At 44.2% G+C, this 23,387-nt stretch overlaps 1 protein-coding gene across 2 annotated transcripts; it reads left to right on the forward strand.

The window, feature by feature from the left end:
• The first annotated feature begins 1,755 nt into the window (after nt 1–1,755).
• tbc1d5 (TBC1 domain family, member 5) lies at nt 1,756–23,360 on the forward strand. 2 transcript variants are annotated; one of them, XM_086171793.1, is made up of 22 exons: nt 1,756–1,893; nt 7,130–7,179; nt 7,275–7,408; nt 8,772–8,829; nt 8,919–9,027; nt 9,273–9,362; nt 9,604–9,678; nt 10,320–10,387; nt 10,488–10,590; nt 11,037–11,125; nt 11,212–11,262; nt 11,356–11,425; nt 13,460–13,632; nt 13,718–13,860; nt 14,137–14,243; nt 16,034–16,119; nt 16,949–17,238; nt 18,559–18,770; nt 19,438–19,537; nt 19,623–19,702; nt 19,773–19,994; nt 21,472–23,360. In XM_086171793.1, exons 3-22 carry the CDS (start codon nt 7,294–7,296, stop codon nt 21,796–21,798), a joined length of 2,568 nt encoding a protein of 855 aa, XP_086027919.1. In that variant the 5' UTR covers nt 1,756–1,893; nt 7,130–7,179; nt 7,275–7,293; the 3' UTR covers nt 21,799–23,360. The 2 variants fall into 2 exon arrangements, with proteins under 2 accessions (XP_086027919.1, XP_086027920.1); XM_086171794.1 differs by lacking the exon at nt 1,756–1,893 and adding an exon at nt 3,504–3,570.
• The last annotated feature ends 27 nt before the right edge of the window (nt 23,361–23,387 follow it).

A 23,387-nucleotide genomic window follows, 5' to 3' on the forward strand; every position in this document is an offset into this window, starting at 1 on the left:
CTCCATCAGTGATTATTCAAGATGTTTTTTGTTTTTTTTTTGGTTTGGTTTGGTTTTGTTTTACTCCTTTGTGGTGGGGCTGCCCTGTAGAACACCAAGCATAAAGCAATGAAATTTTATTTCCATTTATTTTTTATGATTCTATGACCTGTATCATTATTATTTTCATGACCATCATCTTCATCATCATCATCACCATCCCGCTTCCTCTTCTTATTATATCTTATAACATTATTGTTATTGTTATTATTATTATTGTCCCGGGGCTGGGTTATGGTAGCAGCAGACTGAGTAGGGTGACCCTGGCATCACCCGTCCTGGAAATGGACTCCAGCTCTTCTGGGTGGGAGGGGGGGAAAATATACCCCGTTTGGAAAACCAAACGAGGTATATAATCCCACGCGCACGCTCCGAGTCGATCACATCTAGCGTCCTAGATGGTGCGTGGGCACAGAACACCTCCTAGAGTTTCTCAGGTTGCCACCTTGACAAGCAACCACCACTCTGTGAAGCTGCTTGCACAACGGAGGCCCTGAATGTGGACGAGTCGGTTTCCACGTGGGAGGAAGTCTGACAAAATATCATATCCTGCAGACGGGGACACTAAATCTCATAAATCTACTTTTGCTGTTGCTTGTTTGATCGTGTCTTTCATTGCTCCATGTCCAAATGGCCATGTCTGTCTATGTGTTCCTCAAGTGCTCCTGTGGTCACATTGGTTTTCTTTCTTTTAAAAAAATCACGATACTATTTTGTTCTTTTAACTTTAAGTCCCTCTGATTAACAAATCCTTTATCAGATTGACTAATTTGTTAAAGCGGCTCTGCCGAAATCTACCCAATGTGACTAACCTTTATTTTCTTGAATTATTTGGACATGGCAGATGAGTTTTCTTCTGGGGCGTGAAATGTATATTACGTTAAAGAAAAAATGGCACATGAGAAATAGCTAAAGAATTACAGAGTTGCGACTGGATAATGATGCTAATCATGGCTGTTGTTTTATCTGTTTATTTTCTGAATTTAAATTCTAAGTACTATTAGTGAACATCTTGTATAAAATCATGAATACAGACATGCCAAGAGTGCTCCTTTGCATCCAGCGTCCACAGCCTTGGAGGAGAACAGAACAAATACACGTTCACAAGCAGGAAGATGGCAAATGTTTGGCTTTATGCCGCAGTCAAAGATCATCTTCATCAATATAGCGGGAAATATTTGAGCAGCAACTTGAGGCTTGATTATAAAACAAATCAGTGGCTCGATTTGAGTTCGAAAAAAAAAAAGAAATCAACTTGTGTTCAACTTATATGCAATAAATGTTTTCAGTGAATTCCTTAAGAGTACTCCAACATGTACTGTGTTAGAGTGTGATGGGATGGGAGTTTGGGGCATATCCTGAGGCCTTGCAGTCCCCTCAACATATGGTAGCATATTTTATTCAATAATCCGTGGGTCAGATATTATATATTCTTCATTCAGTACGTTTGAGTATAACCTTATTGGCCTTTGAGAAATTATATGAATAACAATAGGGGATGAATTTTATGGCTCCCTTTCAGTCTGTAGTGTCCGACTCAAGCAAGGAAAAAAATAAACAGATAAAAACAGATACAAAAAAATGAAAAAGGTTGAGGGGAGTGTTTATTTACAGCGTAAATCCCGCAATGTTTATATAGTTTCCTGCGGTGTTCGAGGGGCCACCTGCTGCACCGATGACCTCAGCGCTCGCGTCACGTGACCAGTCAGCTGGTCCTCCGCACTTCCGCCTGACCCGCCACTGTTTACAAATGACCAGCCGCCCGCAACGACAGAATGAGGACCTGTGCGTGATAGGAACGGGGTTCTGAAGATAACGCCGTGTATGGATTACCGCACCGCTTTGTTCACGCGTGTGAGTATTCGAAGCGTGAAGGGGAAAGAGGAGTGCGGGGGGGGGGGGGGTAAAAAGTGCGTTGCGACTTTGCCGTGGCAATCTCTGCCCAAGACGGAAGTAATAGCAGGCCTTGCTACAAATTGCTAATAGTCATGCTAACGTCATATTAGCTTGCTATACTTGTCTCCCTTCACTCTCTTTAGTCACGTCCTTCGTTGTTCTACAGCATCGTCCGGCCGGGCCCGTACGCCTTTTTAGCATTCTTAGCTAACACAAGCCCGTTTGTACTGGGCGGCTTTTCCGAGGAAGTCGTCGCTGTCCCCGGACACCCTCGCCCCCCCGTGTCGAATGTGCCGTCGGGGCTTCGGGAACACCGCCTTGGGCTCTGGAGACAGTTGGATTTCGTCACGGCACTTTCGTCGGGTTCAGTTCCATACGGTCCGTCACATCAAGCGATTCGTTCAAGGACTGCAACGCTACCTGTTCAGTTGGAACCTCCAGAGACCCAAGCTATGGGGTATTCAGTTGCTATTTTGGCTTATTGACACCTGAGAAGTATATTTATACTTTAAAGAATTGAGCTAGATCTTTTTACATGATGTAGTGTTTGAGAAAAGTGATGTCCACATATAGGGACATCCGGTTGGGATTTCCATAAACCCACAGCGTGACGTTCAGGGACCCTTTTTTTGGGGGGGGAATAAACAAGGACTGCTTTGCATCGTTTCACCCCCAATGAGAAAAAGCCAACTGTCCCATAGTTTCAGTGGACAGTGGCTCGCTATTGTCGCAATGTTCTGAAGCCCCGATACCGGCCACCGCTGTGTGTTTTCCTCCAAAACCTTATCATGTCAATAGATGACTAGTTTTTCTGTTCGGATCCCAATCGTACTGGTATACCTATAGCCATTTTGAGTTAATATGTAAGAGATTATATGTGTTTAGTGTCGTGATTGGTTATGAAAGAACGGTCTCCCAACGCACCGAACATGTGGCCTTAAACAGGTGATAAAAAGCGGAACGTCTTGATATTTGCTTCAACAAATTGATTGAATACTGTGTACAGTAAACTTTTTTTTAATGCACCTGGCGTTATACGTGGAGCAGTTCAAAACTAAATATTAGTTTGTTCATTTAAAAAAAATCTCACATATTTACATGTATTAGTCATTCATTTGTTTATTTGTTTTATTAATCGCCCCGCCGCCCCCATATATTCCTATATCCATCCCCTCTTTGCATCTCTCCACACACACATCCGTCTCCAGCCGATGTCTCAGGTTTAAGCCACTGGCCGAGGTTCAAGTCCCACACACACATCTTCAGTCTTTGGCAGCGCATGTGACTGGAAAGGCTCTCAGGGCCTTTTCTTTGTATCGAAGTAAAGACATGTGAGTTCGCTTAGTGCTTGCCTCCCCCCCCGAGGTGTCCTGCGGCTCTGACTTCAGAGATCCGCCGAGCGAGGCATTTACAGACACTAACACCGGCGCGTGTTTCCCGTTTCTTGATTTTTAGCTTGCATCAGGGTTTTTTCTCCTTTTTTTTTTTTTTTTTTTTTCCTTTTAGACCCGCGTCGGAGATATGCAAAGTCCCTCGGCCGTGACCCGAAGACCATGTCCCGAAAGAGCCGCGGTGTTAAAATTCAGGATGTCTCTAAAGAACACCGTGGGCCCTTCAGCAAAAGAATTCAATACAGTTGGCTAATCAGGCTTTACTTTCAGAATAGCTTAGCCTTTGTGCTTTTTCCACCAGCGAGCTTGCAATAGACTGAGGGTTCTCTTTGTGTTTTTCTATGGCATCAACATAAACACGCGGCCTTTAGACATCTGTTTTTTTTTTTTTAATTTCCCCCGGTAATTTGCCCTGACGCGTCGAAGAAGTTGAAGTGAAATCAATTTTTTTTATTTTTTTTTTTCTTTTCAACATAGCTTTGGCGAGTGCACATCTCCGCTCTGCTCGTGATCAGCTGATCAGAGAGAGGGAAAGCAAGTCAAAAACACTCATGACGCAGAAGAATGTGATGCAGCATTAATCCACATACCGGGGTTGTGTGTGTGTGGGGGGGTAAATCTCATTTCAGGTCGGGATGCGGGGATATTTATGGAAACCTTGAGTCGATCAGAGTGAAAAAGGGTGTGCCTTGGCAAGGCTTCCGAAAGGACTTAGACTTCAACTTTTTAAAAACGTTCTCATCCATCTTTAGATTCAAATGTCACGTGCATGGGAAGGAAGTTCTTTCTTGGCCGTCCCCCGGTGAACGCCGTGTCACACAAGTCTTCTTTTCCTTTCGGCTGCTCCCTTCAGGTTTCGCCACACTGAATCAACCTCTTCCATCTCTGTATCTCTTCTCCCACACAAGTCCTCTCCCATAATTCTTCTCCTCGGCTTCAGCATCTTCATCTCCGCGACCTCCAGCTCTGCTTCTAGTCTTTTCGTCAACGTCCTTAAACTGCACAGCACCGCTGTTCCTCGCCGCTGTCTTGTAAACCTTTCCTTTCCATCTGACTGATAACTCTTTTATCACCCATGACCCCTGACACTTTTCTCCACCCCGTTCCAGCCTGCTGAACGTTTCTTCACCAATTCTCCACACTCTCCATTGCTCTGGACCGTTGACCTGAAGTACTTATAATCCTGCGCCTTCTTTATCTCCGCTCCTTGTAGCCTCACCATTACAATCGGGTCCCCTCTAACTCACACACCTCCAGATAGGGTCACAAAAGTACAGTAGAAATTCGGCTTACGAATTTGATTCGTTCTTTGTCTCAATTCGTGAACTAAAACGTTTGCTAATGAATCAATGTTTCCCAGTGAAGTCAATGTAAACCCAACTGATCTGTTCTCCATCTCTGAAAAACATACTGCCTTTTTTTTTTTTTTTAAACTTTTAAAACTTTTTTTATGGGTTTATTTTTGGCAAAAAGCAGAAAGGAATCAAAGATGATTAATTATTATTGTGTTTCTGCTGTTCTTTCTCTTCTTGCCAACACTTGTACTTGGCGCTTCCTTCGCTAAATCAACAAAAGTAAAGCCTTCTCGCATATGAGACTCTCGCTAAGGCTATCACCTGTTAGCTGTCTTTCATTAATCCAAGCTAACAATCACTTTTCTATTTCTTCTAAGACCTGACACCTTTGCTTCGTTAACATAGTCGCCCCTTTAGCCACAGCAGCCGTCTTTAGCACATCTTTGTTCGTCAGGATTGTACAGATGGTTGACTTAGCCGTGTTGTAGCGCTTTTCGAGATCTGCAACACCAACACTGCGCTCACATTTAGCTGTTATTTCCGTCTTCAGATTGACTGAAAATCTGACCTTCGACTTAACTCCACTAGCTCTGGCACTTTTAACCTTTTTGGGAGCCATAATAAGGGCTAGCTTACTGAAAAAAAGCATTATAACAGGAGAGCAAAGCAATGAAGATGTAAACAACATGGAGTAGCATGCATGACAGCTGCTACGCTACAACGCCACGACAGTGAAAGCCCATCGGTTTTCTCCCTAATTTTTTTTTTTGTAATTAGGGGCGTTAGCAAGCCGAGGTTCAACTATATAAAGTAAAAATTCGTAATAGCTCTCACATCTCCTCCATAAACCCTCAGCGCTTCCGCACTGGTGACTCGCTCTCTCTGCAAAAGTGACAAAAAAAAAAAATGAAAAAGAAAAAATGTTATTAAAGAATTAAGCTCAGAATAGTCTAGTTATCTATTCATTTTAATTTTTATTTTTGGAAAGAAGAAGACAAAACACAGTGCATTTGAGACGCTGCACGGGGGGGGGCTGCCTCAAAATATCTTCTGACACACTGCCAAATACTGATCTATCCTGTGTGTGTGTGTGTGTGTGTGTGTGTGTGTGTGTGTGTGTGTGTGCGTGTGTGTGTGCGTGCATGGAGACTTTAAAGTAAGATGACATCATAACCATTCATGTTGCACTAAAGCAACAATGCAAATCGATGCTCTTCTGAGCGAAAAGAGGGGAGAACTTGAAGCAAGAACAGATGTTTCCTGAAAAAAAAAAAAATTGGCGCATTCATTATGCATATATCTTTTTTTATTTCTTTTATTTTGAGGGCATCATAGCCCCCCCTCCATCATCGTGCTTAATAGGTTTAAGAGATTCCTTCGCTCCGTTATTTTCCCAATTAATAAAGTGATTGAGCGTGCCTTTTCAGGCCAGCCGCGTTCATGAACCCAGGAATAATCCGAAGCCGGATTAAGACTGCTGGCTGAGTTAGTTTAAAAAAAAGTTGAGCACGACAAAAGAGGAGCTGGCGAACTCGATGCTGTTTATTTCTTGTTGCTGTTTTTCCATTTTAAACCAGACAACAAGTTTTCCATTTCGAGCTGTTGCAGCGACGCGCTGGTTCCAAACAATCATCCCTATTACTCTCACAAACACACTCACTCATACTGTTTCACTGCTCCTATCCAGGCAGTGTCTGCTAAAGGTCTTCGTTTTCCCCACTTCTCTGATCCTTCATAAAAAACCTTTTGTTAATTTGTGCAACCGCGTACAAGGCTAACATGTTATTTGTCTCTGTAAGCAGGACAGATAATGAATGAATCAATTAATCATCTTCCTGACCTTCTCTGTTACTTCCTAACAAAGAAATCTCTGTATTTATATTTATGGACGCTGACTTTTCCTTGCACTTTCACAATTCACAAATAACTGAAGAGGCGTTCCACTCTGTCCCTGTATGGTGCAAAGGACAGATTGTTCACATCAATATATTCAATTAATGAATTCATTTTGTGCTTAATGGACCAATTAGCATTGCAGTGTAGGTTTTAATGTATCATGGCGATGTTGACGGGACATCGGGCGGCTCCAGCCCTCTAAATTTCTCATATTCTTCCCCATAAGCAGCGGTTTTAATTGTTTAAAAAACAAAAACAAACACATGACATACATACACATGCGTCTAAATTATGTTAAGGTGAATAATTGCTATGTCTCGGACGCTGAATAATGATCGCTCAATAGTGATCACTGTTAATCATTAGTGCAAAAAGTGTCTGCGCAAATACAATCAATAACAATAATGATAGGCATAGAAAACATGAAGATTGGAAATATTACAATGATAGGTTTAGAAAAAGGTGGAATCATCCTCCTTTCTGACCCTTCAACTTTTTTGATTGCAAAAATACTTTTTTTTTTTTTTTTTTTTTTTTTTAATATAAGTAATGCTCGTTTTACTTACGCTAACTCCAGGTAAAAGTTGACATTTTTCGCTTCTGTTCTCACAGAGACCACCGTTCCCTCTGAGTGTTGGCCGAGAAGTAACAAGGCTGTGACAGTAAGCAGTCAGCTTAGAAATACAGTATTTAAAAAAATCTTAAGTTGGACCGGTAACCCTCTTGTTTATCACGTTCGCCTGATGGTGATCCGCAGGTCAGGCTGGGCCTGGGCCATGCAGCACCCAAACTTCGAGACCCGCCACCCGCTCCAGACGGACGAGCAGCAGGAGACCGGGTTCGACCCGCTCAAGGATACCAACAGGAATCGCTGTAGTACGTCGTCCCCCGGTAAACGCTCCCCGCTTTGTTGCATATTTCCCGCTCACACGTGTTTGTTTTTCATTGGAATCCTATCCAAACTCGTCCGTTTCTGTTGCAAATGTCTTCCCCGTCAGGCCTCGATTGATTTGTTGTTTGTGGAGGATCTCAATGGTCGCTACGAATTCCCGTCAAGGCAACTAGAATTGAATTTCTTTACTTGACGTTGTTTCAGCCCCCAGTCGAGAGGTTTCTTCAGTCCGGTTGCAACGGCGAGAAGACGTCGAAAAAAATAAGAATTACTACTGTATATCGATTTGAATAAGACATTGAAATTTTGTACAACAAGACATTAAGATTAAAAAAAACATTAAAAAACAGTCAAGACGCAAAGACGTTTCTGTCATCCGCAAGGTTTAGTTTAGTCAACAACTGGATTTAAAGGACCGTTCTGGTGATTGGAAGGTTAGTTGGGAATCTCCATGTACTATGATAGATGTCTGCAGATGACGTCGTGATCTATGGTGGCTTGGAGGAATGGAGGTCAGACGTAGCAAGACAGAATGCAGGGTGGAGGATACAGGAAGTGGAGATTGAAAAGATGGAGGATTTTCAGTACTTAGGATGGCGCTGTCTGAGGAACAGAAGTTGAGGTCCTCCTTGGGAGAGGGATTAGTGAAAGGAGAGGGTTGGACGGAGGCTGGGGCGACGCTCTGAAGGGAGCAGCCCAAAAAGGTAAAAGAGAAGATCACCACGTAAGCTGTGGCCTCAACGCTGAGCGGCTTGTGTCAGACATCCTGAAATAAATCCTACTGGGCCCCTTTTTGGAGAAGGAAGTGATCATCTACTCCAATGTTGATCTGTAAAATGGCTAATATTTAAAGAACCCCCTCAATTTGGACGATTTTCAACACTAAAAATGAATCCTTTTTGACCAGATTCACCGTCCACTCCGGGTCATTTTGACTCTTAAGTACACATCTGAGCTAAGAGGGTGTGTGAGTCATGGGTATGGCTGGCGGGCTTTTTGTGCGTGTGTGTGTTTTTACATTTACGCGTGATGCGGCTGATGAATATTCATACCGAGCGTCCCTGTGGAGTGATCCACCTTCCCCGCCCCTGTAATTAATGTTGATAGACAGCCTTTCTGACTCATCTGCGCGTTCACCTGCGGGGCCAAATTAGAATTATTATGAGCAATATAGGCCTTATTGTGTGTCATCCCTCTGCTCACCCCCGGCCCTTTTACCCCACTCCCCCACCAAAAAAACGAACAACTTCCCCTTCAAGTTATTCGGACGCTTTTCGACTATTGTTATCGAAAGACTTTTTGAGAAGCAATTCAGGATTGACGTTCCCGACCCCCTCTGCGCGTTTGTTTTCGCTTCAACAGGCGGTTCTCTTGACGGTGGCGCGCACTCTCAGCCCCAGTCCACCTTCCTGTCGTACAGGTGAGTGTTCACGACGCCCCCCGGTTTTTCGTCCTCGCGCGTTGATAACCCCTAACAAACGACGCCCGCGCATTTCTTCTCCCTGGCAGGAAAGAATGGGACGACCTGTTCATCAACAGTAACTACCTGGCCAGGATCCGGCAGGCGGGAATCAATGGTCGACTGAGAAGCAGCCGCTTTAGGAGCGTCTGCTGGAAGGTTAGCGTTGGGCGTTCATATTTGAACTTTTTCCACAACCAGTGGATCGAACGCATACTGTTATTATAACCATATATCAGATCGTCATGTGTCACGATTGCGGTGAATTGGTTGATTTCTTTTCGCGAATTTTTGAAGTGAAAGTGCGACACCCCGCCGAAGTTTTTTTTTTTTTTTTTCCATATCGGCCGATTGTTTTGTTTTTTTGCGGCTAATTGCGGCTAATTTTTTTGCGGCATCCACAGTTGTATTTGGAGGCTCTGCCTGAAGACAAGGACCAGTGGATCAGCAAGACAGAAGAGCTGCGGGGCCAGTATGAGAAGATCAAGGAAACGGTGGGTGTCGCAACTTATTATTGATTATTTATCTGTTTTGTAAAAAAGACAGCAATATATTCATCCCTGTTCGAAGAATTATTTTAAGCAAGTATCATACATTTTGCCATGATTTTAACACATAGTAGTAAATGACTATTTTGAATTTTTTTTTTTTTTTCTTTTTCCACCGCCACTCAAGGATAATCTTGATAATCTGGCCTGAAAAAAATAAAATTGTTTTTACCTTCTTTTCGCACAGCACATCACAAACCCGCGCAAAGCGGCCGGCCAGCAGGACCTGGTGGTCAACAATCCGCTCTCCCAAGATGAAGGGGTGAGCGTGTTTTTGATTTTTGATTTTTTTCATTTATGGATTATTATATAATAAAACAAGCCATCGGTGCACAAAAGTCCCGGCGGTTCATGGTTTAATGTCAGAATTTCGTGTGCGGTTCACGTCAGGTTGAAGGGGGGCAGGGGAAGCACGTTATGTAAAATGGATAAGGGCTAATCTGCACTGTGTTTGTTTTGCACACGCCGCTTCACTCTACATATTTCCACCTGTCAATCAAATTTCCGACATATTTGCATACGGAATAGGACTTTTAATATATATTCCCGGCGGGCTGTTTTTGTTTTGCGGTGATTATTTCAGCGATTCATTCGGGAGCAATCATAAAGTGTCGAGCTAAGCAATTAGTAAAACGTTGAAACGTATCTTAATGTAAACGCGTTTTAATGTCCTTTTTTTTTTTTTATACCAACCAGACAGTGGAAGTCAGCAAACTTTATAATAATACATCCAATACGTTTATGGCCGAATAATGACTGATTTGGTTTGTTTCTTTTACCTCAGCATTTCAATTTCTGCTTCATTAATGTATAATAGAACGTCCATCCTTCTTTAGGCTATATATCTTTTTTCAAAAGCGCCCTTATCCTGTTTATTTTTGTTCTTCCCTTTCTCCCTCCCAGAGCCTGTGGAACAAGTTTTTCCAGGATAAAGAGCTCAAGGGGATGATCAAGCAAGATGTGTTGAGAACGTTGGTGCCCCGTTTTTTGTTTTTTTTTTCCATCTGCTGAAAAAAAAAGTGTCGTTTGTGCAAATTGACTCCCAAATCCCTTTTTTTTTTTTTTTTAAAGGTTTCCAGAGATCCGTTACTTCCAGGACGAGGACGTGAGGACGAAACTGACCGACATTCTCTTCTGTTACGCCAGGGAAAACGAACAGCTGCTGTACAAGCAGGTACCATCCGGGTGACGCTCAGCGATATTTCGGGCGAGTTTTCAAACGCGAGGGCGGTTATCGTCCGGCGGCGGTGTCACGAGCTTTACCGCCATGACAACATAATAGCTCTGCCCAGAAAGCGGCGTGTAAAAGTAGCGTGCAGTGCGTGCGTGAGCTTTCCAGCAACCTCTCGGAAGAACAAATTGCCTCCATAACCTAATCACCGGAGTCAGTGAACGCATCATAGACGGCGAGCGGAGCTCTTTTTTTTTTTTTCATCTCAAACTGGAAGTGACACGCGGCCGGGCGGCGGCTAACGACATCTGAATTAAACCCGTCAGTGCGGATTAGCAACCTCGTGCATCACTATTACGACGGCGCAGACCATGAAATGAGCCAAATTTTTTTTTTTTTTGTTGTTGTTGTTGTTGTTGTTGTTACGTTCGTCCCGGCGTCTCCTGAAGGGGATGCACGAGTTGCTGGCGCCGATAGTGTTCGTCCTGCACTGTGACCATCAAGCCTTCCAGCACGCCAGCGAGACGGCGAGCCCCAGGTCAGTGCCCTCGCCGTCAAAAGTCGTCATCCGAACCCGAGTCGCCACCGGCGGAATTCAACCCTTGTCTGTCTGTCTTCCCGCAGTGAGGAGATGAAATGTCTGCTGAATCCGCTCTACCTTGAACACGACGCCTAGTGAGTACACGCCCCCCTCTCTCTCCGCTCGATCGGGGACTATCAATTGGAGTTTTAGGATTGGAGAAGACCTGTGTGTGTGTGTGTCCGTAGCGCCTTGTTCTCGCAGCTGATGGACACAGCCGAGCCGTGGTTCTCCAGCTACGAGCGGGAAGTGAGGAAGGTGGGTTTCGTGGAGATGGAGTTTCATTTATTTACGGTTTATCTGTTTATATCTGTATTATCTCACGCTGAACCTCCCAATATCCTGGTCAGTGCATCGAACAGCAGAGCTCTGCCGTTTACGAACAGGTGAATGTTGTGTAGAGCTTTTAAGGCGTGTAAACGCTTAAATGTTAACATGATATAATGTTACCATTTTTGGTGCAAATAGCGGCGCTCCCCCTAGTGGCCATTAGAAAAAGTGGTGGCTTCTTTTACATTACATTACATTTGGCAGACGCTTTTATCCAAAGCGACTTACAATAGAGGACATAAGGACTGCAAATAACACTTGCAAATACAAGATGCACAGGAAATATACAGAACAGTAAGCTCGGGTTAGTGATATTTATTATTTTTTTTTTTTGACAAAGACGTACACAAACATTCTTCTTCTTCTCCTTTCGGGTTTTACCGTCAGGTGTCGCCACAGCGAGTCAACTTTCTCCATCTAACCCTATTCTCTGTATCCTCCTCTCTCACACCAACTGCCTTCATATCTTCTCTCACTACGTCCATAAATCTTCTCTTTGGTCTTCCTCCAGACCTCTTGCCTGGCAGCTCCAATTCCAGCATCCGTCTACCAATATATTGATTATCCCTCCTCTGTCCATGACCCAACCATCTCAGTCTGGCTTCTCTGACCTTCTCTCCAAAACATCTAACACGTGCTGTTCCTCTGATAGACTCATTCCTGATCCTCTCCATCCTGGTCACTTCCAAAGAGAACCTCAACATCTTCATCTGTGCGACCTCTAGTTCTGCCTGCTGTCTTTTGGTCATTGGAACAGTTTCTAGTCCATACATCATCGCTGGTCTCGCCACTGTGATGGTGAAAAAGTGGTGGCTAAATATGTCAAAAAGCACATTAGATTCTAGTGTTAAATACTCACATCCTGTTTTCAGAATGCACCGCTCTGTTGGTGTTTGCACCGCTCCACCATTCATTCATTCCCTATATCGCTTCTCACCACGGGGTCATCAGCCAGGGCCACGAATAGTCATACTATTGTAACTTTTCAATTAAAATAATGATCTACCTGCACTAAAATTGCAGAATATATATTAATTTAAATATATTCTGGGTATACCTAACACAATATATGTGTATGCATCTTGCATAACTAGGAGTCCATTTTGTTCCCTTCCTTACTGCGATGACTTGCACTGATCGGAAGCCAGAGCTGCACAATCCTTAGAAAAATGACATTTCGGAGGGAAATTCATGTCCTAGTTTATATGAACATGTCGCTCCACATTTCCCTTCTTGGGAAGAGCAACGGTAGCAAAACACACTTTCAATGTGACTTTGTGGACAAAAAAGTCTTCCCCCTGTTGCGCGTGGGAGGGTTATGAGAATGAGAACAACTTTATTTATCCCGAAGGAAATTGTTGTGCCAGAGTTTCAAGCAAAAACATAACAGTAATAGATAATAGTAGGAAGGAGGAAGAATAAGAAATACAATGAAATATAAATTGTCTTAACTGTTTTAAGGTCTTAACTACAAAGATCTGAAGATTTCCTTTGCTAGGTTTTCAGGTTTCATACTTGACTTGACTCGGCTCCCATTCCTTAAAAGAAATCATTTGGAAGGCTAACTTGCTAGTTAGCTCGTTGGAACTTGCCTCTGTCCGCACATGTGCTAACTCGTGAGCGAGGAAAAAACACAGATTTTAAACCGGCCGCCTTGTATTTCAGTCAACCGGCAAGTGCCGGAAGGAGGATGGATGCTATCGATCAACATTACCGAACCTATCGATCTATCGCGCACCCTCTCAAAAATCATTTTTAGACAAACTTACTCATGTGTTGTATAGAAAGCTACAGTGCATCTTACCAATCACCCCCTCATTCACAAGCTGTTTATGGAGTCATTTTGAAGGTTTCTTTAAGACAGACATGGCTAACGGTAAATGGTCGCCACTCACGCGGCGCTTAGTCAGCTTGCCAGTGAGTCATTGGCCCTCTTTTTTTTTTTTTAACCTCGCCCTTTAGGGTAAAGAAGAGATGCTAACGAGCATCCCGTTCGCCCGGCCCCAGGACTCGGGGCCGTCGGTCGCCATCGTGACCAAAGTGAACCGCATCCAGGACCAGCTGGTGAAGAAGCACGACGTGGAGCTGCACATGCACCTAAACCGGCTGGAAATCGCCCCGCAGATTTACGGCATGTCAGTCACTCCACGAGAAACCCTTTCGAACCCCCCCCGCCCCCCCCGATCCGCGGACCGATCGCATTTCCCTGCGTCTTTTCAGCCGGTGGGTGCGTTTGCTGTTCGGCCGCGAGTTCTCCCTCCAGGACCTGCTGGTCGTCTGGGACGCGCTGTTCGCCGACAGCATCACCCTCGACCTTGTCGACTACGTCTTCGTGGCCATGCTGCTCTACATCCGGGACGCCCGTACGCTCCGCTCACGACATATCATCCCATAAATGTGTTTTCTCCACACCATGTGATTTCATAAACCTACCTTGAATTGAAAACGATCTTTTTATGTTATGCTAACAGTAACGACACGCATCAATGTTTTTTTGGGGGGGGGGATTTTTTTATTTTTGGGATATTCCTGTTCGCAAGTCACAAAAAAAAAAAAAAAAACTTTTTAAACATGCTAATATAGATCATTACACTTGACAATGCTTTTTTTTTTTAAATATTTATTCATTTATTTTAAAGTCATCGCAAGTAATTTCCAGACCTGCCTCGGGCTGCTAATGCACTATCCCCCGATCGGAGACATCAATGCTCTCCTGCAGAAGGCCCTGTTCCTGCGGGATCCCAAAGTAAGTAACGCTATCCTTTACGACTTCGAAAAGATTTCTCATCACCTGCTCCCGTCTAGTTTTTACTCCTTTTAAGTCAAAATTAGATTTTTTACAAAGACAGTGAATCTATTGACAAGACTACATGCTATCGTTTTGACCGCCAGGTTTCCGGTTTTTGTCGGAGCTCATCTATTGGTTGTCGATTGTGTTATGTCAACGTAAAAACTGAAAGACTTACGATTTACCAAACACATTTGATATTGTAAGCCCAAGGCTAGGAAAATACTGATTTAAAACAGCTCAGATTACCACCTTTACTTAACAATGGAGACACTAGTAAAACTCCCTTTCCTTCTGATTGGTCAATCTTTGGGTGCTCGCCCAGCAAAAGGGAGAAAACGCTCGAGCAAGTTATGGAAAATGTTGATCTTTGACTGATCTTGTTTACGCCTTTCTGCACTTTTACGGCCCCCCCGGCCTCTAAACAAGGGCGCCGCTGTGCCAGGGAATTCATTTCACGGCTTCCCGCCAAGGTAGAGAGGGTCTGCAGGGCTGGAAAAAAAAAACACACACACACACACACACAAGCATAAACACGTACACTTTCGTCGGCCATGTTTGAATCGAATCTGCCGCGGTTTCGCTGCAGCGTGGGAACGTGGCGAGGTGTTCAAATTGGCGGAAAATTATCCAGTTTTCTAAATTTCAGGAGAAAATAAGACGGATAGAATCGCTCACAACAGCTGGAGTAGTATGTGCAGTACAGTAAAAAATTTTTTTTTTTTTTTTGTTTTAATTGTACGCATCATTCATTCATTTACTCACTGTCTACAACCATGTTGCATTTTTCTTTTTTCTTTTTAATTTGTGTATTTATTTATTCATGGGGGTTATGTATAGGTCTGTAGCATCATTCCAGCAAAAAAAAAAAAAAAAAATCTATAAGTAATATATTGACATGTATACAGGGTTTCCGCAAGTCATTAAAAAGCATTCAAAGTGATTAAATACATTGAGAAAAAATGAAGACCTTAAATAGCATTACAAAGCAGAAATTGAACGTCTAGATGCATTAAAAAATCAAATTCTCTCGATGGGGAGAAAAACCATTATTTGCAATTTATTTTGATGAGGCTTTATAAACATTTCATCATTTTGACTGGAATAGTGTGATTGGCAAACCTTTTCATTGGCTATCGCTTATGGCCAAACTAAAAAATAAAACACAAATAAGTATGCATTGATAGTCATACACAACTTTAAATCCTTGTGATTCTGCAGTTCATTATCACTCAGAAGGTCATGTGTACATACAATATCTGCCGCTGTGCCAAATCTATTCCAGATCGAAATAATTGACAACATTATTAATTAACGCATCTTCAGTCGGACATGGGCATTCAATTTGTTGAAAGTGGCATTAAATTAGATTATCTGATACCCGCTAACCCCATGTATATCGATCAGTGAAGACATAGAAATAGAAACTCGGCTCCCCCTCGCCTCTCCCCCGTCCCGCTTTGCTTTCCCGGGAGCCGAATCAGCGGCGGCGCTGATCCAGAGTGACATCGCCGTCCTCAGGTGTGCCGCCGCGTCGCTCGCCATCAACATCTATACCTGCGGCGTGCGTGGTAAAGTGGCGGGGAGCAGGTTTTCTGAATTTTTTTTTTTTTTTTTTTTTTGACTTACATACTCAACGCACACACACCCGGTGTTATTACATCGATATAACGTGAATTCATATAACTTTGCTAACATTTAATGCTTTTCCTGGCTTGTTTTTGATTTATTTTTTTTTTCATTTTAAGAACAACCCGCGGCCAGTGAACTACCAATTCCAGCAGAACTTGGAGTACTACAAAACCAGGGGAGCCGACCTCATGAATAAGACGCGGTAAAACACAATATTTATGTGCTGCAACTTGTTTGTCTGATTGTATTTATTTTTCTTTGTTTTTTTTTTCCTCATTCTTTTTTCCAATTGGTCTTGCAGGTATTCTATTTATTAAAACAAATGGACTAAACAGGGATTTATTTTTAAAAACCTGAATACAATCATTACACTTTACAGGACCGTCTCGGAAAAATTAGAATATTGTGATAAAGTTCTTTTATCTTCTGTAATGCAATTAAAAAAAAACAAAATGACTTTTTCATGATATTCTAATAGTTTGAGATAGGATTTTTGAGTTTTCTTACGCCATAATCAGCAATATTAAAATAATAAATATTTCAGTTGATTTCTAATGAATCCACAATGTATGACATTTTTGTTTTTGTAATTGCATTACAGAAGATAAAGAACTTTATCACAATATTCTTTAATATTTTCACAATATTGTGACTTCTGGCGCTGTCTCGGGTTTCTCCTCACTTTAGTGTCTCTTTTTCCTAAATTCTCTACTTCTATTTTTCTATTTACTTCTGCAGGGAATGTTCAAATCTTTGTAGTTAACAGTTGACGGTTAAGACAGTTTGTGTTTCTTATTCTTCCTCCTTCCTACTATTATCTATTATTGTTATGTTTTTACTTGAAACTCTGGCACAACAATTTCCTTCGGGATAAATAAAGTTCATCTCATCTGATTTTCTGAGACAGTCCTGTTTATTAGGCAAGTACAATATTAATTGCAGCAGTTGGAAACTGTTTTTTCAAAACGTGATCCAGAAGTTTTCATGAAATAACTATAATTTGTACCAAGAAACATGCCGTGCCGTTCCAGCTCCAGTACGAAGCCGGCTCCCCTCAACATCAACAAAGTCTCCAGCAGTTTGCTGAACTTCGGCCGCAAACTCATCGCGCCGGCCATGTTGGGCGGCTCCGGCGTTATCTCGCCCATCAACAGCGAGGTGCACGCCGCCGCCGCCGCCGCATCAACTCCAGCGCCGGCCTTGCCGCACCCGCTGGCCGAGCCGCCGCCAGGCCAGGTGCCGCCGCAGGCCGCGAGCCACGGCCCAAATCAGCACTACCGTCTGCTGAAGTCGGAGAGCATGCCAGTGCAGCTCAGCAGAGGTCAGCAGAACAATACACACTCAATTTGCAATGCGTTTATCTCAGTTGCCGTCAAGGAATGTCGTTTAAGTCGTTCAGCGATTCCCGCCAAATGAGTTTTAAACCCTGCGATGGTGACTTGCAGCCAGCAGAGGGCGACATTTGTCTTCTTACAACTTTCAACAAGGTTGAAAGAAATCAAACTTGGAACCTCTCTGGACGTCAAGTTGTGTATGAGAGACGTCGGACGGTCGTCTTTCACTTATTAAGTGTTTGAACAATTTAGTTGTTCATTTACGATTAGATGTTCACGCATTCACACCGTCATATAGACATTGATTTATTGACCATCTCATGTACGCATCTTTGCAATTAAGGGGTCTCCATTGAACCGTCTGCATAATTTTTGTTTCCGCTTTACGAACGCCCCGAATCACGAACAAATCGGCCTACGAGCAGAGTTTTCGATCAAATTTCGATCCGCGAACAAGCCTTGGGCCGCAAATGCATTAACGAACGAACGTTCCACGTAGTGGCTTTGTAGCGTAGCGGCAGTCATGCACGCTATTCCGCGTTGTTTACGTTGTTCATCGCTGCGTTCTCCTGTTATAACGCTATTTGTCAATAAGCTAGCTATCATCATGGCTCCAAAAAACGTTAAAAGTGGTTTACATTGATTTAGCCCAGGGGTCGGCAACCCATCGACTGATCTTGAAATATTAAATAAGATTATATTTATTATTTTTCGCCACTCGCGGAAGCCGGTAAAGTCCCGATTTGCAGATGCCGCGCGCAGAAGTTCAGGAGCAGAAGTCCCATAAACCAGGTAAAATAAATATTTATGAAGATATTTTGCAAATATTTATTTTTTTACTGTTTACTGACACAGTGATTTTTTTTCCCGATTTATTTTAAAAATTCAGGTCAAGGCTCCGCTAAACGCTCTGAAAGTTCAAAATGAGTTCATTACAATAAATAAAATTCAATTTTCTCTGTAATACTTTGTGAATTTCAGAAGCAACACACTATACACTTGTTTATGCAAAGTGTAAAGGTAATAAAAAGCAATATATACAGCGGTACCTTTATTTTAGACGTCAAAAAGTAATTGCGGCTCCCATTTTTTTTTCTTTTCCGAGGAAACTGGGTCCAAATGGCTCTTTGGGTGTTGCAGGTTGCCGACCCCTGATTTACACTGATTCAAAATCAAAGAACGAAATCCATAGGTTTATTCATACGTATGCATACACACACCCCCCCCACACACACACCTGTATATCTGTGTGTGTGTGTGTGTAATCAGGAGGATTTCTCAATGTCTCCTCTCTGTTATGCTGTCAGGTCAAAGCAGGAATATCAGCTCCTCGCCCAGCATAGAAAGCCTCTCGGCGGGCCGGGGTCAGTCGTCGTCGTCCTCGCCGCCGGTCCCCGCCTCCCACGCAGGAAGCGACGCCGGCGCCTCGTCGCCGCCCCTCTCCGCCACCAAGCGGGAGTCCTTCTTCAACATCAGCCGCTCCCGGTCCCACAGCAAGACCATGGGACGGAAGGAGAGCGTGAGTGACACCGGCGTCTCTGCCTCCTCTTCTTCTAAGTCAGTGGTTCTTAACCTTGTTGGAGGTACTGAACCCCACCTGTTTTACATGCGCATTCACCGAACCCTTCTTTATTGGATGGAGGATCATTTCGTTGATGGGTACAAAGAACAGGCAGAGTAGCCTTTTCATGGAATCTGGCTCCCTTCACCTTGAATTCAGCAAGCGCTATGTTCTTGTAGTTCCCATCTCCATGCAGCTGAAGGAAGCCTTCCCTTAGTTTTGCCGGTGCCGGACTAGAATTGCTCATCTTGTCTTTGCAAATCACGCAGTTAGGACGTCGATTCCAATCGCGTTCCGTCATACATGTGAATCCTTATTGTACGTGTTCTTCCGACCGCTTTCTTTTTTTGCCCGACATAATTAGTACGAAGGGATTAAAATATTAAGAAAGAAATCACATGACGTACCATCACGACAGTCACAAGTTACTACAACTGAGCGCGCCAAAATCCCCGCAGCACGGATAGGCCGAGCTATGTAGCGTGATCACCTGCGGCCAGTGATGTCATCACCGATGTGTGTCTTGACCTCCGCCGAACCCCTGGGGTTCGATCGAACCCAGGTTAAGAACCACCGCTCTAAGTTCCCCCTCGCTGACGCGTTTTTGCTCCCGCGCCCAACCAAGGAGGAGGACCTGGAGGCGCAGGTGTCCTTCCTCCAGGGTCAGATCAACAACCTGGAAGCCATGAGCAAGTACTGCGCCAAGATGATGAACACCCACATCTGTGAGTTCCGACGGCGTGTTTTTCCCCCCGTGTCGATTCGCCTCGTGGAGTGAACGCCCCCCCCCCCCCCCCCTCGCCTCCGCAGGTAACATCCAAGAAGTCATCCTGCAGGAGCAGTTGGAGAAAGAGGACGAGGTCCTGGTCTCGCTGGCGGGGCTCAAACAGGTGAGTGCGCTGGAAAAGGTGCACCGGTGGCTTCGCGCTTCCCGGAGTCAAACCCTCTCCTCGCTTTCAGATCAAGGACATCCTCAAGGGTGCCCTGCGGTTCAACCAGAGCCAGCTTGAGGCCGAGGAGAACGAGGAAATCACCATCGCCGACAATCACTACGACTCCAACGCCGTCGCCGCCGCCGCCGCTGCCGAAACGGCACCGGGACCCGCCGGCGACCTCGACCTCGGTGGGAGTGCCGACGAGAAGGAGGACGAGGGGCCGTCGACACACCCAACCAAGCAGCAGGTTTGCAGCGGGGAGACCCTCTGGGCCACTCTCAAACGCCGAACACACACACACACACACACACACACATACAAATAACTCAGCATCTCAGCTTTCAGAGCCATTGTTATTCTTCAGGCGTGCTGCATGTCAGCTGGCTCATTTGAATGCTCCAGATTTTAGGGCAGCTTCGGTTCCGTGAACAGGGTTGAGACTTAGATATATACCGTCATTTCCGGACGATAAGCCGTGACTTTTTTCACGTAAACAACGCTGCGGCTAATATACGACCTTTTTTTTTTTTTTTTGGGAGGGGGCTAACAAGCTTCGTGCCACTAAAACATTTATCCTCGTCACATCGGACCGATGAAATGACAGAGAAATTCTGAGTCCGTTCAACTCCGACACCGAAGAAGACGACTTTTGACGGTTTTAGCGCGCAGGAGGAAGCCTGAGATAGCGATCGGCTAGCCTAGGGGGCGGCAACCCGCGGCTCTTTCATTTTGACGCCGCGGCTAACAAACGAACGTTCCACGTAGTGGCATTGTAGCGTAGCTGCAGTCATGCACGCTATTCCGCGTTGTTTACGTTGTTCGTCGCTGCGTTCTCCTTTTATAACGCTATTTGTCAGTAAGCTAGCCATCATCATGGCTCCAAAAAAAGCTTAAAAGTGGTTAACATTGATTTAGCCCAGGGGTCGGCAACCCAAGCAGCTCTTTCGTCTTTACACTGCGGCTCCGAGTGGCTTGGGAAAATAAATGATAAATATTTACTTGAAGTGTATTTCATTTGTGTTAATTCCTTTTTTTAACTATTAGTTCTAAGTTGGAAGATTATTGTGATCTTGAAATATTAAATAGAATTATATTTATTATTTTTTTCGCCGCTCAAAATAACGTCACACTCGCGGAAGCCGGTAAAGTCCCGATTTGCAGATGCTGTGCGCTGAAGTTCAGGAGCAGAAGTCCCATAAACCAGGTAAAATAAATATTTATGTAAACATTTTGCAAATATTTATTTTTTTATTGCTTACTGACACAGTGATTTTTTTCCCGATTTATTTTAAAAATTCAGGTCAAGGCTCCGCTAAACGCTCTGAAAGCTCAAAATGAGTCCATTACATAAATAAAATGTAATTTTCTCCGTAATACTTTGTGAATTTCAGAAGCAACTCACTACACACTTGTTTATACAAAGTGTAAAGGTAATAAAAAGCAACATATACAGTGGTACCTTTATTTTAGACGTCAAAAAGTAATTGCGGCTCCCAGAGTTTTCTATTCCGAGGAAACCGGGTCCAAATGGCTCTTTGGGTGTTACGGGTTGCCGACCCCTGGTTGAGCCGGTGTGGCTTATATCGAGATGGGCTCAAAATAGTCCCGAAATTATGGTATATATGTGTGTGTGTGTGTTCAGAATAAATACATTTATATATGTGTGTGTGTATATGAATGAGACATGCTTTCAAAGTCCAGCCAAAACCTTAAACTGTGCACAGGTGTCGGCGTCCCTCAGGCTAGAGGGCAAGAGCTGGGAGGACTACATCCTCGTGTCCCAGGACGGCGACCTGCCGGGCGCAGAGGGCGGAGGCGGCGGGATGGCGGCGTCAGAGCGCACGCCTCCCATCCGACGCGGCCGCGGCCTGGTGCGCATGGAGCCCGAAGGAGCGGCGGGGACGTTCCACGACCCCCTGATGGCGACCGCCACCACCACCACCACCACCACGACGCCGGCGGGGGCGACCTCCGGCTCCTCCAGCCCGGACGAAGGCTCCACCCACAGCAAAGACTCCGACTTCACCATCGTGAACCCCAACGACCTGTGAATGAGCAAGTTGCCCCGTCCCAAACACCCCGACCATAACAACCACCCCCCAAACCCCGCATCTGTCCTGCCCCTGCGGGGGCGCTATCATGGAGCACCGGGACGGCCGCAGGTTTCCCGGTGAAGCTGCTACCGGGCCGCTAAAACCGCAACACGCGGACGGATTAAGACTCGCAACTCATCCACCCTAATGCCTAATCACCCCCCCACCCACCCCTCGCCAATTTAATCGAGAGAGGGCGTCACCGACCTGCTTCCCCCTCGCCTCTACGCCACCGCTGTAAATACCCGGACCTTTAAACTCTTAATATCTATGCGGATGTGTGGGAGATTGATCGCGGAGAGGGTGTATCGTCCGCTACGTCTGTGGGGAGAGAAAAAAAAACAAAAAGAGGGCGGAGGACGGGAGGGAGCTTTCTGTCCTCCGATACTCCAAAGGAGAGGAACATCGTCGAGGGCGTCACTACGCCCGGTTAAAACTAGTGCCTCTGACTGTTACCCTCCGCCACGCAACCAAACCAAACCTGACTCTGTGATTTTTTTTTTTTTTTTTTTTCTTCCTTTTTTTTTTTTTTTTTTTAAGAGAAACATTTTAAGTCCTCTCCTCCCCCGCCAAACCCTGGATTGAAGAATCACGTTCGTGTCTGCGGAGATTTTAACGCCATTTTCATTTTCCTACCCCAACGTTCCAACCCGACCCCGAGGGGTTCTCGCTTCCTGCGGAGAATCAGCATAGTTAACTCTAGACCAATAAACAAAAAAAAAAACAAACACACATAGCTCTCGATGCACTGTGACGTCATTGTGTTAGTTCTCCCTGCCTCACCTCCAAATAAAATTTAAAAATATTAAAATTTAAAAAAAAAAAAAAAAAATACAATATATATATATTTTTTTTTTTATTTTTAATTTTTTTTTTTGTATGTTATATGATGTGATTGGATGTTTTTCCAGCGTGACCCTGAGGGCAGGAATGGATGATAAAAAATGAATGAACACACGTAGATCAAGCTCATTTCAAAACCAGTTTATTTCCATCACCAATCAGGACCCGGCAGGGCGCCGCCTCAGGACAGACGCATCTGGAACGGGAAATAAATACAACTTGTGCAAAATATCCATCACAGCCAGAGGGTAAAAGAACAAGACACCGGGTGGTTTCTCACACGCCGAATAAAGCCGTCGCCTTTTCCGTGAGGAAAGACACGATTGAGCAACACGGGTTTAGCTTTCGGTCGACACGAGCACTTCAGGAAAATACAAAAATAGCAAATCACGTTGCGGCGTGTGAGACGGGGGAAGACGTGTCGCCGGGTGGATGAAGAGGAAATGCCACAAAAGGAGATGTTCTGCCCGAAATGAAAAAAAAAAAAGGACAAAAACAATAATCTCTGGTCCTGACAACCCTGGGATGGCTATAAACAGTCACACAGGTTAAGAAAAAATATTAAAAATAAACAAATTAATAGAAATTCACAATATTGGTGATATCTTTTCCTTTTAGATGTATTAAAAATGACTTGAGCCATTAAAGAATGGTAATTTGGCCGATAGAAAATTTCACCCTTCCGCTCAACACAATTTCTTTAT

This window comes from Fistularia commersonii, chromosome 24 (assembly GCF_037954325.1).
Source record: "Fistularia commersonii isolate RoL2024-O1a breed Wild chromosome 24, RoL_Fcom_v1.0, whole genome shotgun sequence".
Lineage (NCBI taxonomy): Eukaryota > Metazoa > Chordata > Actinopteri > Syngnathiformes > Fistulariidae > Fistularia > Fistularia commersonii.

Coding starts and splice junctions, on each gene's coding strand:
- tbc1d5 (XM_086171793.1), top strand. CDS start 7,294: ATGCAGCACCCAAACTTCGAGACCCGCCACCCGCTCCAGACGGACGAG. Junction 9,028..9,272: donor TTAGGAGCGTCTGCTGGAAG/GTTAGCGTTGGG, acceptor CGGCATCCACAG/TTGTATTTGGAGGCTCTGCC. Junction 11,426..13,459: donor ACGAGCGGGAAGTGAGGAAG/GTGGGTTTCGTG, acceptor CTCGCCCTTTAG/GGTAAAGAAGAGATGCTAAC.